This window comes from Scyliorhinus torazame, chromosome 8, assembly GCF_047496885.1.
Source record: "Scyliorhinus torazame isolate Kashiwa2021f chromosome 8, sScyTor2.1, whole genome shotgun sequence".
Classification (NCBI taxonomy): domain Eukaryota; kingdom Metazoa; phylum Chordata; class Chondrichthyes; order Carcharhiniformes; family Scyliorhinidae; genus Scyliorhinus; species Scyliorhinus torazame.
Window position 1 is genome coordinate 34,372,871 of NC_092714.1, and position 15,362 is coordinate 34,388,232.

At 49.1% G+C, this 15,362-nt stretch overlaps 1 protein-coding gene across 8 annotated transcripts in view; it reads right to left on the bottom strand.

Annotated features, from left to right (window-relative positions):
• Positions 1-634: 634 nt before the first annotated feature.
• The window catches only part of cryzl1 (crystallin, zeta (quinone reductase)-like 1), a 119,352-nt gene continuing 104,624 nt past the window's right edge, over positions 635-15,362 (bottom strand). For all 8 annotated transcript variants that reach the window (XM_072513369.1, XM_072513362.1, XM_072513368.1 and 5 more), the window contains 2 exons: positions 2,857-2,902; positions 635-1,554 (listed from right to left, as the gene is read on the bottom strand). In XM_072513369.1, coding sequence (XP_072369470.1) covers positions 1,455-1,554; positions 2,857-2,902 — 146 coding nt within the window. In that variant the 3' untranslated portion in view covers positions 635-1,454. The remainder of the gene's footprint in view (positions 1,555-2,856; positions 2,903-15,362) is intronic.

Genomic DNA, 15,362 nt, shown 5'->3' on the forward strand with positions numbered 1-15,362 from the left:
TCATTACAATGTCTGGACCTTCCTTTGTCAAAGCATACATTAAGGAAGCAGCTTATGCTACACGAAGAAGCATAACACAACAGGTCCCACTCGCCTCATGCTTTCCCCTTAGCACTGCAAATATTTTTCTCTTCAGCTGCTTATCCAATTTTCCTCTGAAAGTGACGATTAAAGCTGTCTCCACCACTCTAGCAGGCAGTACATTCCAGATCCTAACCACTTACTGTGTGAATATCACCGTTGTCAATCACCAGACCACTTTTCAGAGCTTTGTTAAGACTTTAAAATTTTAAAAAACATTTGAAAATTTACAAACCATTTTTGCCTTGGTTCAGCTCCGCATCTACAGCTCCAGAAAGCCGACTTTTTCCTGTGATTGAGCCTTTTGTGTCGAATCTGAAGCATCTGTTCTTATTGACACAGCCAAAGGGGAAAGGCACTCCAGCAAATAGACTTTCTAAAAACTTTTATTTATTGCATTTTCAACTGCTTTCTATCATTGTCAGAAGCTGCTGGGCCGATAGAATTGCCTTAGCAGACAATGATTGCTCTGGAATTACAAAGGAGCATGCCTATGCCAACATGCTTGACAAAGCTAGTGCAGGGGATTATAAACAATTCACACTAACCGGCCTTGAAAGAAAAAGTTTATTTTGGACAAACTGACTGGTACAGAGCCAAACTAAAGTAACTTCTTTTCATTTGGTCCTGAAAGCAGAGAGAAATGCTGCACAGTGCGGTTTGAAATAGTTTTAAATTATCCAAGGTAAGAAATTAGTCTTCGGTTTCCAGGGTAACTTTTGTGAGGGGTGTGTGAATTAGGAGGCTGCATTATCACTTCACAACGCTCATCATTAAAAGCAGTACAGCTGACTCAGACAACTTTTAGCTTAACCGAGCTGACCTTGTAGACAGCAGACTGTGCTACTGCAATATTATGTTCTAGTAATCCAGTCTAATTAATTTCTTCCAATACTTGCAAGATCTGTCTCCAGCAACACTCACTGAATAAATGTAATAATTTACCCATGTGCTTATCTTCATCAGGTAGTTTTAATCATTTATATCCATAAAAAAGTGGATGTTTTCTAACAGTTCATACATTACAAAATGCTGATACTTGCTTGTCGGGATGTGGGAGTAGAGATTGCAACTCTGATTACACATCCACCAACTACTCTGCTGTTGAAGCGAACTGATAAGGAACAGTTTAAGCCATCAAAGTAGTAAAGCAAAATTAAGAGGTTATTCCTTTTGATATGATTTCAGAGGATGTAAAAATTAAGCTTTTCAGAAAGATACTACGTACTACAGCATTGTAAGGAAATAGGTGGTTATAATATTAAGTTGTTCAAGTGGAATTGAAACTGTCGATTTGGCCAGAATAACAGATGTTTGCGGAAACAGAATCACTCCTTTAGTTGCTCACAGAAATTAGTTATCACAGCACTGTCTCAGATCCGAACAACTTGCTTTTTCTTGACTTGTTTTTTCTGAACCATCTCCATGGCAACTGTGGCTTCATATACAGGAATGGGTTCATCCAACTGAGGCCTGAAAAGAGACAAACAGTTGGAAATGTCTAGACACTGTGTAAAGTCTCCAAATACCGTCTACATTTTTTCCTTTCTTTTAGGAGACTAGGCAAGCTGCACCCCCCAAAGCGTTGAGGCAACGATCGTCGCCTCATCATCCAACATATTTCTAAATATACCCAAGTGAGTCAAACATTGAAGTTTGGGATTTTGCCATGTGTATCCTCAGAGATATTGGGCAGGATTTACCGAGCAACCCGCCGGCAGGAAGTGACCACCCATTGGCTGGCGGAGTGATCTTCTGGTTCCGCCGTGGTCAACAGGGGTTCCCATTAAATGCAACTCTTGCAGCGGACAGGGGGGGGGGGGGGGGGGGCGTTGGCAGGGACCATCAGGTCCTATCGGTGTGATTGGTCAGAAAGGTCCGGCCATTGTGTAACACAACCATCTATGCATACATTTAACAAATGCAGTGAAGTCTTAATTTCATCACTGGACATTTCATCATTGATTTATTATTAAACTGCCTTTGAAAGGCGGGTTATATACTGAGAGGGTTCCACATACACCAGCGTAAAATGAGCTCACCTCCGATTAGCCGGCTCGTCCCGCTTTAATTCTTTGGGTGACAGCCCTTTATGGGACTTTGGTTTGTCTCCATGAGCGCCACCAGGAACAGTGGCCATTGCTGGTGCTGCAGGTAGACCTAGGAGCTGGTTATCAGAGATGGACCTGGACGTTCAGGTATGTCTAGGATCTTGCCGGGCCAAGGCTGACAGACCCCAGCAAGGGGAAGGGCAGGGTGGACTGGGAAGCAAAACTGGGGCGGGGGCTCCATTTGACACTGGGAGCCTGGCAAGAGGCACCCCACCTTTAACAAGCCAGGACCCTGCAAGGTTAAACTTGCTGGGCTACATATTGAGCGACTTAAACGGGCATTACTTGCTCTCCCACAGGTGGGTGATTTCCGGTGACTTCCCTGCCATTCATAAATTTTTTTTAAATGTTAGCGTACCCTATTATTTAATTTTTTTTTCCAATTCAGGGGCAATTTAGCGTGGTCAACACCTGCACATCTTTGGGTTGTGGGGGTGAAACCCATGCAGACACGGGGAGAATGTGCAAACTCCACACGGACAGTGCCCGGGTCCTCAGCGTCGCAGTCCTAGAGCTAGCCACTGCGGCACGTGCTGCCCGCCATTCATAAAATTGTAGTTGGGGCAAGGGGTTGGTAGCAGGCAGGTCACAAATGGCACAGCACCATAAATTAAACCATAAAATTCTGCCCAGGAATGGCTAGGGCAAATATCAATATATTTACCGAAAGGTTCCACTGGACAGCTTCTCCATTACATCCTTCAAAATATCTAGGCAATGGCATTCAGGCATAATAATCATAGAATTCATACAGTGCAGAAGGAGGCCATTCAGCCCATCGAGTCTGCGAACGAGCACCCACCCGGGTCCATTCCCCGGCCCCATCCCCTTTGGGGCACTAAGGGGCAATTTAGCATGGCCAATCCACCTCACGTGCACATCTTTGAACCGTGGGAGGAAACCAGAGCACCCGGAGGAAACCCACGCAGACACAGAGAGAATGTACAAACTCCACACAGACAGTCACCTGAGGCCGGAATTGAACCCGGGTCCCTGATGTTGTGAGGCAGCAGTGCTAACTGTGCCACCATGCCACCCCTGCATGTAATGAAATGTTCAACGGTAAACAATGCATAAAATATACAAAATTCTGCCATCTATAAACTTCCTTGTTCTTAACTATTCTGGTCTTTAACACTGGATTTTAAAAAAAAATGGTAGCTGTTTCACCATGCAGAATACTAAATGTCCCATTTTTAAAATGGAATTGTATAAAGGAAAACAACCTGTCAGAAAAAGGATAATAAAAGCATTCTGGGGGGGGGGGGGGGGAAACAAAACCATGCCAGAGCCATAATCTGCGAAGTTAAATTAAACCAGTGGCTGTCTGAGCTTAAACAGACTACCCAAAAGGCCACTAGCTTGATCTCTGGTCACTGGAGCTGGAAGCAAACATACTTCAAATGGCTGCAATAAATTACAAACGGCTACAATAAACTAAGGGCTGGATTCTCTCATGCCCGCTGCTGACAGCAAGAATCACAATTGGGCAGAGAATATTGGGCGGAGCAAAAAACAGAATTTGAGCCCAGCGCCGATTCTGACACGGGCTTTGATTGCTGCTGGAGTTGTTAATGAGGTTCGCGCCCAGCACCGGCGGGCACATGCAAATCCATCATTTGGGTGGATTTGAATATCATTAGCGGGGTGCACACTGCAGGCTCCACCCCTTCATGCTGCTCCACCTCTCTCAGGCAGGTTTCACGTGGACGAGTATTTACAAGTGGGGCCTGGGCACTATGGCTGTTGACTGGGAGCGAGATGGTAAGAACGCTCTCTAAATGAGCTGGGCTTGCTGGGGGGTGGCAGCCTGGGCTGCAGGGAGTAGTGGGGAACTACTTGGTACCAAGTCAGTGCACTCAGGGTATCCCCTTCGGGATCAGGGTACCCTGGCTCAGACGGCCATTACCCTCATCTGTCGGACCTGCCCACACACAAGCCTCTTAGCAGGAGGCGACTGGCAACACGGGTTGATCACCTCAACCTCACCCTGCTGGTGGTACAACACATCACCAACCAGTGAGGTGACCCACAGTGGACCCCACTAGGGAAAACAAGACAGGGGCCACCCAGTCTATTGCTGACATGGGTTGCGGCACTCACAGGTACACCTTTTGACAGGGACGGGTGGTGAGGATAGAGGATCCCCACATCACAGGTTAGGTGGCACTCACTGATGGAGCCGGATGCAGTGCGGATGACAATATATCGAAGGGGCTGGGTGAGGGATGGAGGTGACCTGTTGAGGGTGGATGGTCAAGGGAATCTTCATCTTGGTAAGATTCTCGGTCTTCAGGATGCTTCAGACGCCAGCTGGGTTGGGAATTGCTTACAATTCACGTTGGGTCGGGTGCTGGCCCATTAACATCTGCTGAATTGTGTCCAGTTCCCAGTGGGAATGTAAATCGCACATGATTTAGTTCTGGCAGGAACACTTATTGGGCTGTGTGTTGATGAGTGGATAAGGGGTTGGGAGGGGGTGGGAAATGGATTTGGGGAGAGTGATTGTGAAATGTAGGCCGAGGTTTCTGGTCCTGATAGCTGGAAGTGTTTGTGTGATATGTTATACCAGGATAGGCCTATGCTTGGTTGCAATGCTACCTGCAATTAAACAGCCTGCTGCTCGCCACCTTGATTATACAATGAGGACATTCACATGGGTATTGGCAGACATAGGATATTATCCCAGCAACAAACCAATACCTTCACTACGGAGAGGAGATGGGGAGAAGATGAAGTTAATGTAGCTAATTTCTTGTCTATTCAAAAGGATAACAGAACATTGAACAAAGCCTTCAGGGATTATGATGGACAGGATTCTTTTTTAAAATGTTTTTATTGAAGTTTTTAATTTTAGTATATTTTTAAAAAAAAAAATTTAGAGTACCCAATTATTGTTTTCCAATTAAGGGGCAATTTAGCGTGGCCAATATTCCTACCCTGTACATCTTTGGGTTGTGGGGGTGAAACCCACACAGGCACAGGGATAATGTGCAAACTCCACATGGACAGTGACTCAGGGCCAGGATTGAACCTGGTCGTCGCCGCCGCCGTGAGGTAGCAGTGCTAACCACTGCATCACCGTGCTGCCCCATGATGGTCAGAATTCTGGCAAAACAAATTCTAAATGTGATCACCAGCGGGAAACGAGGTGTGATTTCGGTCAGGTGGATCTACGAGATCCAGATTGCAATCCACCCACCAAAATGTTTCTGGAGCCAGGGGTGATTCTCGCTGTTTGTCCCAAACCCTCAAAATGGCTCCCCGATCTCAGAAGAACCCTACAGCACCACCCCCCCCCCAAAATCCTTGCCAAGGTTCCCCCACCAAGTGAGCAACAGCCTGCTAGGAGTTCGCCAAAGGCCCACCACTTCGCCCCACACCTTGGTAGTGCCAACCCAGCACTGCCCCTGGCAGTACCAACCGTCACTACCAGGGCACAGTCCAGCCATGTTCCAGGCCACCCAGGGGCTACAAATGCATTCAAACCCCATGGTGGTCATCGCACCTATCCATAGAATTCAACAATAGCTGCGACAAGGTTCTCATTGAGGAACCCGTGCACTTCAAATGTCTGCGTAGTGCCAGCTGCTTCCATGGTGCAAAAGTTCCTCCTGTGCAGGCATGCTGTTCAGGCATCAGTTGATGGCACAACGAGGCTACCAAATCTCATGAGAGACTTCTCACAAGATTTGCGACGCTCGAGACGTCTGGCAAGTTTCAACCGAACCTCACAAGACGTCGCGATTCCGATCTTGCCCGCGCTGGGCAAGGATCAGATCAGCATATTTAAATGAGCCGTTAGGATTCTCAGGGCTCGTAGGAACTAACGGCCTACCCAGCGAGGCCTCGACCAGGTGCCATTTAGTATTGACTCACACATTCGTGGACCAGGCATAATGGCACCTGGGGTTTTTTCCCGGTTACTGGAGATGTCTGGGTGGTCGGGTACAGGGCAAGGTGGTGCCCTGGCTCTCCCTCTGGCACCTGCATATCTTGGCACTGCCGGACAGCAATGTGGCACAGTGGTTAGCATTGTTGCCTACAGCACTGAGAATCCCGGCCCTGGGTCACTGTCCGTGTGGAGTTTGCACATTCTCCCCGTTTCTGTGTAGGTTTCGCCCCCACAACCCAAAAGATGTGCAGGATAGGTGGATTGGCCACGCTAAAATTGCCCCTTAATTGGAAAAAATAATTGGGTACTCTAAATTTATTTAAAAAAAAAAAAAAAAAAATTGGCACTGCCAACCTGGCACAGCCAAGGTGCCCAGGTGACATTGCCAAGGGCTGGGGTTTGAGGCGAGCCATGCCCATAAAAAAGGAGGGTTATGAAAGTTGGGGGGGGGGGGGGGGGTGAAGGATGGGACCAAAAGGGGGGTTGGTGAGGCCCGAAAATGGGGGCCGCTCAGCAGCCCCATAGCAGGGTGTCCTCACTTGTGGGGAGGGGGGGGGGTTAAAATGGCCACGTGTGTGAGAGATGACATTGCCCATGCATGTGGGGGGGGGACCCTCAAGCTCACTTAGAGATCAGGACACCCTTTCAAAATGGTGCCCTGATCTCGGAGGAGCTGGTCGCTCCCTCGTGATGAAAACATTTCAAAGCGTGGACTAGGCCAGGTACAAACTCCCCTAGGCCCCAACAAATGGCTATGTGTGGCTGAATACCTGTGTTGATCTCACCGAAAATGCCAACAGGAAACGCCCCTTCAAACTCACCAAAATTACACAGAAATATTTTGGTTGAATCGCGCCCGTAGTCTAAAAAAAGAGCATTCAGAGTATCTGCTCTATCTAGGAAGGATTTCAGAGAAGAGAAAACCCTAGCAGAAAGAAATTGAGATTAGAAACAACACCTTCTCAAAAGAAGAAGTACTTCAGAGTTAATGGACAGTGAAGAGCTATAAAAACAAACAAGACTAATCCCTCCTTTCAAATAACCTGGACCCGTCAGTCAAGAGGCTTGTATTAGATAATGGACCATGAAATTGAATAAACAATGCAATTCAAAGCATTCAGGCTTCTCAGCACACTTAGAGGCATGAAAGATTAAAGGGGAATGACACCGAATGTGAAAAAAAAATCACTTCAAAGGTTTCCAACGCATCAGAGGGAAGACATTTAAATCATCTGACAGATCTCTAAACTTGACATGTTGCGAGACAGAGGTTTTCAAGGCTACAGAGGGAAGACTTTCCACACGACCCCCATCCCAGGAAAGAGCCCCGACCTGAGCTCCTCCAGCCTAGCCCAAGCCCCCCGACTCCCACCTCCCCTGACAGTCCCCCTTCGGCACCCTAGAGATAAGTGTAGAGGGTACTCACCCACTTGGTGTCCATGGGGCCTGGCCCCACTTCTAGGGACCAGTAGTGATTTGTGAGTGAGTGACATCCTGGTGTGGGGGGGGGGGGGGGAAAGAGAGAGAAAGAGGCGGCGGAAGAGGGGGTGAATACAGGGAGGTTGCTGCATTCAACTTTAATCTCACTAATGAAATTAAAATGAATGCAAATGAGTTGAAATCAGGTTCGCTCCCTTTCTGGGCGTTGTCCTGATCACGCCAGCTGGAGCAGGGTGGGAGAATGGGAAGCCGATTTGCTCCTGGTGGAAATACCAATTTGAGGCTCTCACACAATTGTCCCAACATAATGGAATTTGTGCTAGGCATAATGTAACTGCAGACTCGCCTCTTATATTCTTCAGAAAAACAAGGACCTGATGCCACAAAATGCACAACTTGAAACTTATTTTCTGTCATTGATATGATGAGAACAACAATCAGGGAACCAATTTTAACTTGAATTAGTAATGGAACAGTTACTGATAGAATAGATGCAAAAATATTCTGCAATGTTACTGTATCTACATGCAAAGATTTGGGTAATATCCACCCTCGTGTCTCTGTATTGGGCCCCTCCCACCACAAATTTGTTAAGCCCGAGACTTTAAGCCTAGTTACACTTCACATTCGGAATACTGAATTGTTTTGGCTTCACAGCAATGCTAAATACGCAGTACAATTGAAGCCAAAACTGCCTCAGTTAGGTTTGGCTATCATGCACGAAACCACACGGAAGGGGTAACTGCAGTTCAAAGAGGAACTCTGAAGCTTAAAAGAGAACTCTTGAACGTTAGCCCGTGCATTATAATTATTAAAGTTTGATCGTTATTCAAAACTCTTGAGCAGAATTTAAGCATTCGTATCCTCTTTTCGGAGTCACAAGGCACAGAAATGAGAGTTTGTCTGAATATCACAGGATTAAGTTGCAGAGTGGAACCATGCCATTTAAGTGAGTTGCCCAGGCTACTCTTCCCAACTCACCTTTGTTTCACATTGGTTTACTGACCACCACTGCACTGTACTATTGGAAAACACTTATGGGTGAAAACGATTGCAAACATCTTTGTTAAAGCACACACATTTTAATAACTGCATTATAATCACCACTTCCCAGTTTCAGTCAGCTCTGTGTACATGACTGCATCAAAGCACAGAATTTTTTAAAAAGTAGACATTATTTGAGTGCTGAATGGACAGCTAAGACAGAATTAAGAGATCCAGTTGTTGCAATGGGAGTCAATACACTATTGCTGTGCCTTTTCTTTGACACACAGATCATAGAATTTACAGTGCAGCAGGAGATCTACTTGAGGGATTAAAAAACACACCACTGCATCTTGTTTGCTGGAGGTGAACAAGGTCATGGCGAGGAATTGCAAAGGCATAAATTTGACAAATCTGGGGAAGTCTATGACATTACAGATTCGATGAACTAGACTGGATTTATCCACTGTCTGTAACTGGAAGCTGAGTTATTGCTGATGACAGTTTGATTTGACATTCCACTGGGTAATTACCAATAGCGTTCAGATTTTTCATTCCTGGTTAGCACCAATAGGAGGGAGATGCCTATAGTGCTGCAAGGAAGGCAACGCTGCATTTCACAACTTAGTGCAAAACGTACTGATGGTGGAAAAGACCAGCTTGAAATTAATCCCCAAAGTGGCCATTTTGTACTCCTTGGATGTGACTGCATGTTAAATTGGTGTCGACAGAAAGTAAAATAGTAAGTAATGTAAAACTTGGAATTGAGAATAGATAACACAGGCACTGCTGTGACCAGTCTGGAAGAAAATAGGAGTTCAGTTAATGACAAAGATTCAGCAGCAAGTCTGGCTATGTTGGAGTCTGTGAGCCCCATGTTGGAAAGTTCCCATGTAATGGCTATTTGTGATTTTGGCTCCAGCAGTGACTATTTTAGATAAATACCTATAACCGATATTCTAAACATTAAAAAAAAAATTTGCTCCCTATTTCTGCAATTGATTTTCTTACGCCTTTTGAGAGAAATTGTGGTAGTAGTTTGAACTTCTTTACTGTGAATGTACTTTTTCCCTGCCATTTTTCATTGAAGTGAAGGGTGAAACGGCATTTAAACTCCCATCTAATATGGGAAAACTGGAAAATTGAAGGTATGAGGAAAGATTAGACAGGTTGGGATTTTCTTTTTAAAATCTTTTTCCAATTAAGGGGCAATTTTGCGTGGCCAATCCACCTACCCTCTACATCTTTTGGGGCGAGACCCACACAGACACGGGGAGAATGTGCAAACTCCACACGGACCGTGACCCGGGGCCGGGATCAAATGCGGGTCCTCGGTGCTGTGAGGCAGCAGTGCTAATCACTGCACCACCATGCTGCCCCCAGGCGGAGGTTTTTCTTGGAGCAGGAGGCGGATGGAAGATCTGATTGAGATGTATAAATGTTATGAGAGGCCTGGATAGAGAGGACAGCGACTAGGGAGCATAGATTTAAAGTGACTGATACAGGATTAGAGGAGATGAGGAAAACAGTTTTCACCCAGAGGGTGGTAGGGGGCTGGAACTCACTGTCAGACACCCTCAACTCATTTCAAAGGTGTCTGGACATGCAGTTGAAGTTCTGTAACTTTCAGAGTGACAGACCGAGTGCTGGAAAATAAGATTGTGCTGGGTGGCTCGTCTTTTGGCTAGTACAGGCCTGATGGGCTGAATGGCCTTCTTGGGTGATGTAATGATTCTCAGTGGTGGCAAGGGATCAGATTAGGAATTGTTATTCCTCTGAGATGGGGGGCATTGCGGGAGCCCTGAGTGCACCACCCAGAAATCAGTAAAAGGGCAGAGAACTTTCCCGATAACCAGACTGCTTTTGCTAGTAAGGGGGAGGTGGTGGTGTAGTGGTATTGTTACTGGACAGGTGATCCAGAGACCCAGATACTCGGTTTTGAATCCCTTCACGGCAGATGGTGGAAATGGAATCCAATAAATATCTGGAATTAAAAGTCTAATGATGACCATAAACCATTGTCGATTGTTGTAAAAAAAAACAAAAAAAAAAAACAGCTGGATCACCAGTGTCCTTTAGGGAAGGAAATCTGCAGTCCTCACCTGGTCGGGCCTACGTGACTCCAGATCCACAACAATGTTGACTCTTAAATGCCCTCTAAATGGCCTAGCAAGCCTCATCGAGGGCCGAAGGGCCTGTACTGCGCTGTAATGTTCGATGTTCAGTTGTATAAAACCACCACAAAGTCAACAAAAAGGAAAGAAACCGAACGGACATCCTGGCATCGACCTAAACACTGGAAACAACAACGGCAAACCCAGCCCTGTTCACCCTGCAAAGTCCTAACATCTGAGGGCTTGTGCCAAAATTGGGACCGCTGACTCACTCAAGCAACAGCCTGACATAGGTCATAGTGACAGAATCATACCTTCCAGATAACATCTCAGACATCACTGTCACCATCCCTGGGTATGTCCTGTCCCATCAGCAAAGGTGGCGGCACAAGTGGCATATAGTTGCCCTGGTAGTCTTCAAATCGGCTCCAGGCTCCATGAAGCCTCATGGCTTCAAGTCAAACATGGGCACGGAAACATCCTGGTAATACCAGGTAATCAGCAACAATTTCCAGAATGCACTCTGGGTGGAGGACTTCAATGTTCATCACCAAGAGTGGTTCGGTAGCACCACTGCTGACCGAGCCCTAAAGGACTGCTAGACTGGGTCTGTGACAGGTGGTGAGGGAACCAACAAGAGGGAAAAATACGAGACCTTATCCTCACCAACCTGCCTACCGTAGATGCATCAGCCCATGACAGTATCGGTAGGACTGACCAGCACAAGGTCCTTGTGGAGACAAAGTCCCGTCTTCACAATGAGGATACCGTCCATCTTGTTGCGTGGCACAACCACCGTGCTAAATGACATAGATTTGGAACAGATCAAGCAACTGGACATCCATGAGGCGCTGTGGGTCATCATCAGCAGCAGAATTGTACTCAGCCACAATCTGTAACCCCGCATATCCCCCACTCTACCATTACCACCAAGTCACGGGATCAACCCTGGTTCAACAAAGAGTTGAGGACGGCATGCCAGGAGCAGTATCAAACATACCAAAAAAATGAGGCATCAACTTGGTGAAGCTACAACACAGGCTACTTGCATGCCAAACAACATATGCAGCACACGATAGACAGAGCTATGCAATCCCACAACCAACAGGTCAGATCTAATTTCTGCAGTCCTGCCACATCCAGTTGTGAATGGTGGTGGACAATTAAACAACTCACTGACTGGAGGAGGCGGCTTCACAATTACCCCATCCTCAATGATGGAGGAGCCAAGCACATCTGTGCAAAATGCAAGGCTGAAGATTTCGTATTAATCTTCATCCAGAAGTGCCGAGTGGGTAATCCATTTCGGTCTCCTCCAGTATCACAGATGCCAGTCTTCAGCCAATTTAGTTCACCCCATGTGATATCAAGAAACGACTGAAGGCACTGGATACTGCTAAGGCCCTGACAATATTCCGGCAATAGTACTGAAGACTTGTGCTCCAAAAAAAAACTTACTGTGCCCCTAGCCAAGCTGTTCCATACAGCTACATCACTGGTGTGTACCTGGCAATGTGAAAGATTACCCAGGTATGTCGTACACAAAAAGCAGGACAAATCCACCGTATCATTCTGCTCTCAATCATCAGTGCTATCAAGCGGCACTTACTTGGCAATAATCTGCTCATTGATGCTCATTCAGTTCCGCCAGGGTCACTCAGCTCCTGACCTCATGACAGCCTTGGTTTAAACATGGACAAAAGAGCTGAATTCCACCCCCTCTCTCTTCCTCCACCCCCCACCAACCCCTCTCTCTTCCTCCCCCCCCACCACCCCCCTCTCTCTTCCTCCCCCCACCACCCACTCTCTCTTCCTCTCCCCCCCCACCACCCCCTCTCTCTTTCTCCCCCCCCCACACCACCCCCTCTCTCTTTCTCCCCCCCCCACCACCCCTTCTCTCTCTCCCTCCCCCCCCACCACCCCCTCTCCCTCTCCCTCCCCCCCACCACCCCCTCTCCCTCCCCCCCCCCACCACCCCCTCTCCCTCCCCCCCCCACCACCCCCTCTCTTCCCCCCCACCACCCCCTCTCTCTCCCCCCCCACCACCCCCTCTCTCTCCCCCCCACCACCCCCTCTCTCTCTCCCCCCCACCACCCCCTCTCTCTCCCCCCCACCACCGCCTCTCTCTTCTCCCCCCCACCCCCGCTCTCTTCCCCCCCACCCCCGCTCTCTTCCCCCCCACCACCCCCTCTCTCTTCCCCCCCCACCCCCTCTCTCTTCCCCCCACCACACACCCCCTCTCTACCCCCCACCACACACCCCCTCTCTCTTCCCCCCCACCACACACCCCCTCTCTCTTCCCCCCCACCACACACCCCCTCTCTCTTCCCCCCCACCACACACCCCCTCTCTCTTCCCCCCCACCACACACCCCCTCTCTCTTCCCCCCCCCACCACACACCCCCTCTTCCCCCCCACCACACACCCCCTCTCTCTTCCCCCCCCCACCACACACCCCCTCTTCCCCCCCCACCACACACCCCCTCTCTCTTCCCCCCCCACCACACACCCCTCTCTCTTCCCCCCACCACACACCCCCTCTCTTCCCCCCCCACCACACCCACCCTCTCTTCCCCCCCCACCACCCCCTCTCTCTTCCCCCCCCCCACCACCCCCCTCTCTTCCCCCACCACCCCCTCTCTTTCCCCCCCCACCACCCCCTCACCACACACCCCCTCTCTCTCCCCCCCCACCACCCCCTCTCCCCCCCAACCACCCCCACCCTCTCTTCCCCCCCCCACCACCCCCTCTCTTCCCCCCCCACCACCCCCTCTCTCTTCCCCCACCACCCCCTCTCTTTCCCCCCCCCCCACCACCCCCTCTCTCTTCCCCCCCACCACACACCCCCTCTCTACCCCCCACCACACACCCCCTCTCTCTTCCCCCCCACCACACACCCCCTCTCTCTTCCCCCCCACCACACACCCCCTCTCTCTTCCCCCCACAACACACCCCCTCTCTCTTCCCCCCCCACCACACACCCCCTCTTCCCCCCCACCACACACCCCCTCTCTCTTCCCCCCCCCACCACACACCCCCTCTTCCCCCCCCCACCACACACCCCCTCTCTCTTCCCCCCCCACCACACACCCCCTCTCTCTTCCCCCCACCACACACCCCCTCTCTTCCCCCCCACCACACCCACTCTCTCTTCCCCCCCCCAACCCCCTCTCTCTTCCCCCCCCCCACCACCCCCCTCTCTTCCCCCACCACCCCCTCTCTTTCCCCCCCCACCACCCCCTCACCACACACCCCCTCTCCCCCCCAACCACCCCCACCCTCTCTTCCCCCCCCACCACCCCCTCTCTTCCCCCCCCACCACCCCCTCTCTCTTCCCCCACCACCCCCTCTCTTTCCCCCCCCCCCACCACCCCCTCTCTCTTCCCCCCCACCACACACCCCCTCTCTCTCCCCCCACCCCCTCTCTCTCCCCCCCCCCCCACCACCCCCTCTCCCCCCCCCCCACCAATCCCCTCTCTCCCCCCCCACCACCCTCTCCCCTGTAACCACTTAAATTGGCCAACTCCCGATTTAAAATGGCAAACTGCAAAGGCTGATGGGAAAGTCAGCCAACAAGACAAAAACCAGCAGCTGCAGGTTTGCTGTGTATTTACCTCTGCAAAAACCAGAGAACATCGATACCAGTGACCATCAGCATAACAAAATGAACAGCCATCTGCATACTGATGAGCAGTCCCCGGGAACAATAAGTAACATTTTGGACACACAAAGCAAAGCCAGACTCCTCGGCGCCAGCAGGAGCCAAAACAAAGGAGGTGAACGAGCACCTCAAGACCGCCCATCGATCAGGGAACCGCTCCAGTATTGGAGAAAATCGAACCAAGCGATTGGGACAAAGTCGAATCACTTGGGACCAGGTACAGGGTCCGCTCCGAAAGGCGGGAAGCCCCTGGGGACTATAAGAATTGAGCCCCAAGTTCAAATCGCTCTCTTCTTCACTCGTCACCTCTCTTCACCGCTTTCTTCTTCCTGCCCGGGTCACCCAGCAAACGGAACCAACATTGACCGTGACCGGCGCAGTGACTCCAGTGATCATCGAAATCAGTAAGTCTTAATTCAACGCTCACTACGAGTTAGGCGCTCCTAGTTACCAATCCGTACCAACTTCGAATCCCGCAGACTCAGAACCCGAACGAAAGGCCATTTGTTCCTCTGACCTGGTGGGCCAGTTCAAAGCTAAATATAGGCCTGTTTAGTTGTAGAAGTAGCTTAGACGTAGAATTGGTGCATGAGTAGCGATTACTGTGTATAATAAATGTGCTTTGATTTAAATCTTACTAATCGGTGTATTGGATTATTGATCATTACTCGGACTTGAACCTCGTGGCGGTATCATAAAGATACCTGGCGACTCGAGAGCAAAGGTAGTAAAACAGAGCAATTGAACCAAGGAGAAAATCAGCAACCCCCCCCCAAATTAGGGCAATTAGGGATGGGCAACAAATGTCGACCTAGCCAGCGAAGCCCACGTCCCTTAAAAAACGCATTTAAAAATATATAGTTTTAATAGCCATAATGGAGTAAAGATACTCCACACAGGTGAATTCTTAACTTCATTTGAACAATGCAATAACATTGGCAAACTGCAGCAACAGTTACGTGATCAAGCATCACATGATCAAACCTACAGGGATACTTCTAGCCAGAGTTGGCAGTCTTAGATAGCAAAATTGTTTATAATGTGGGCTATGAACACCAATAGAAATATTTGTATGT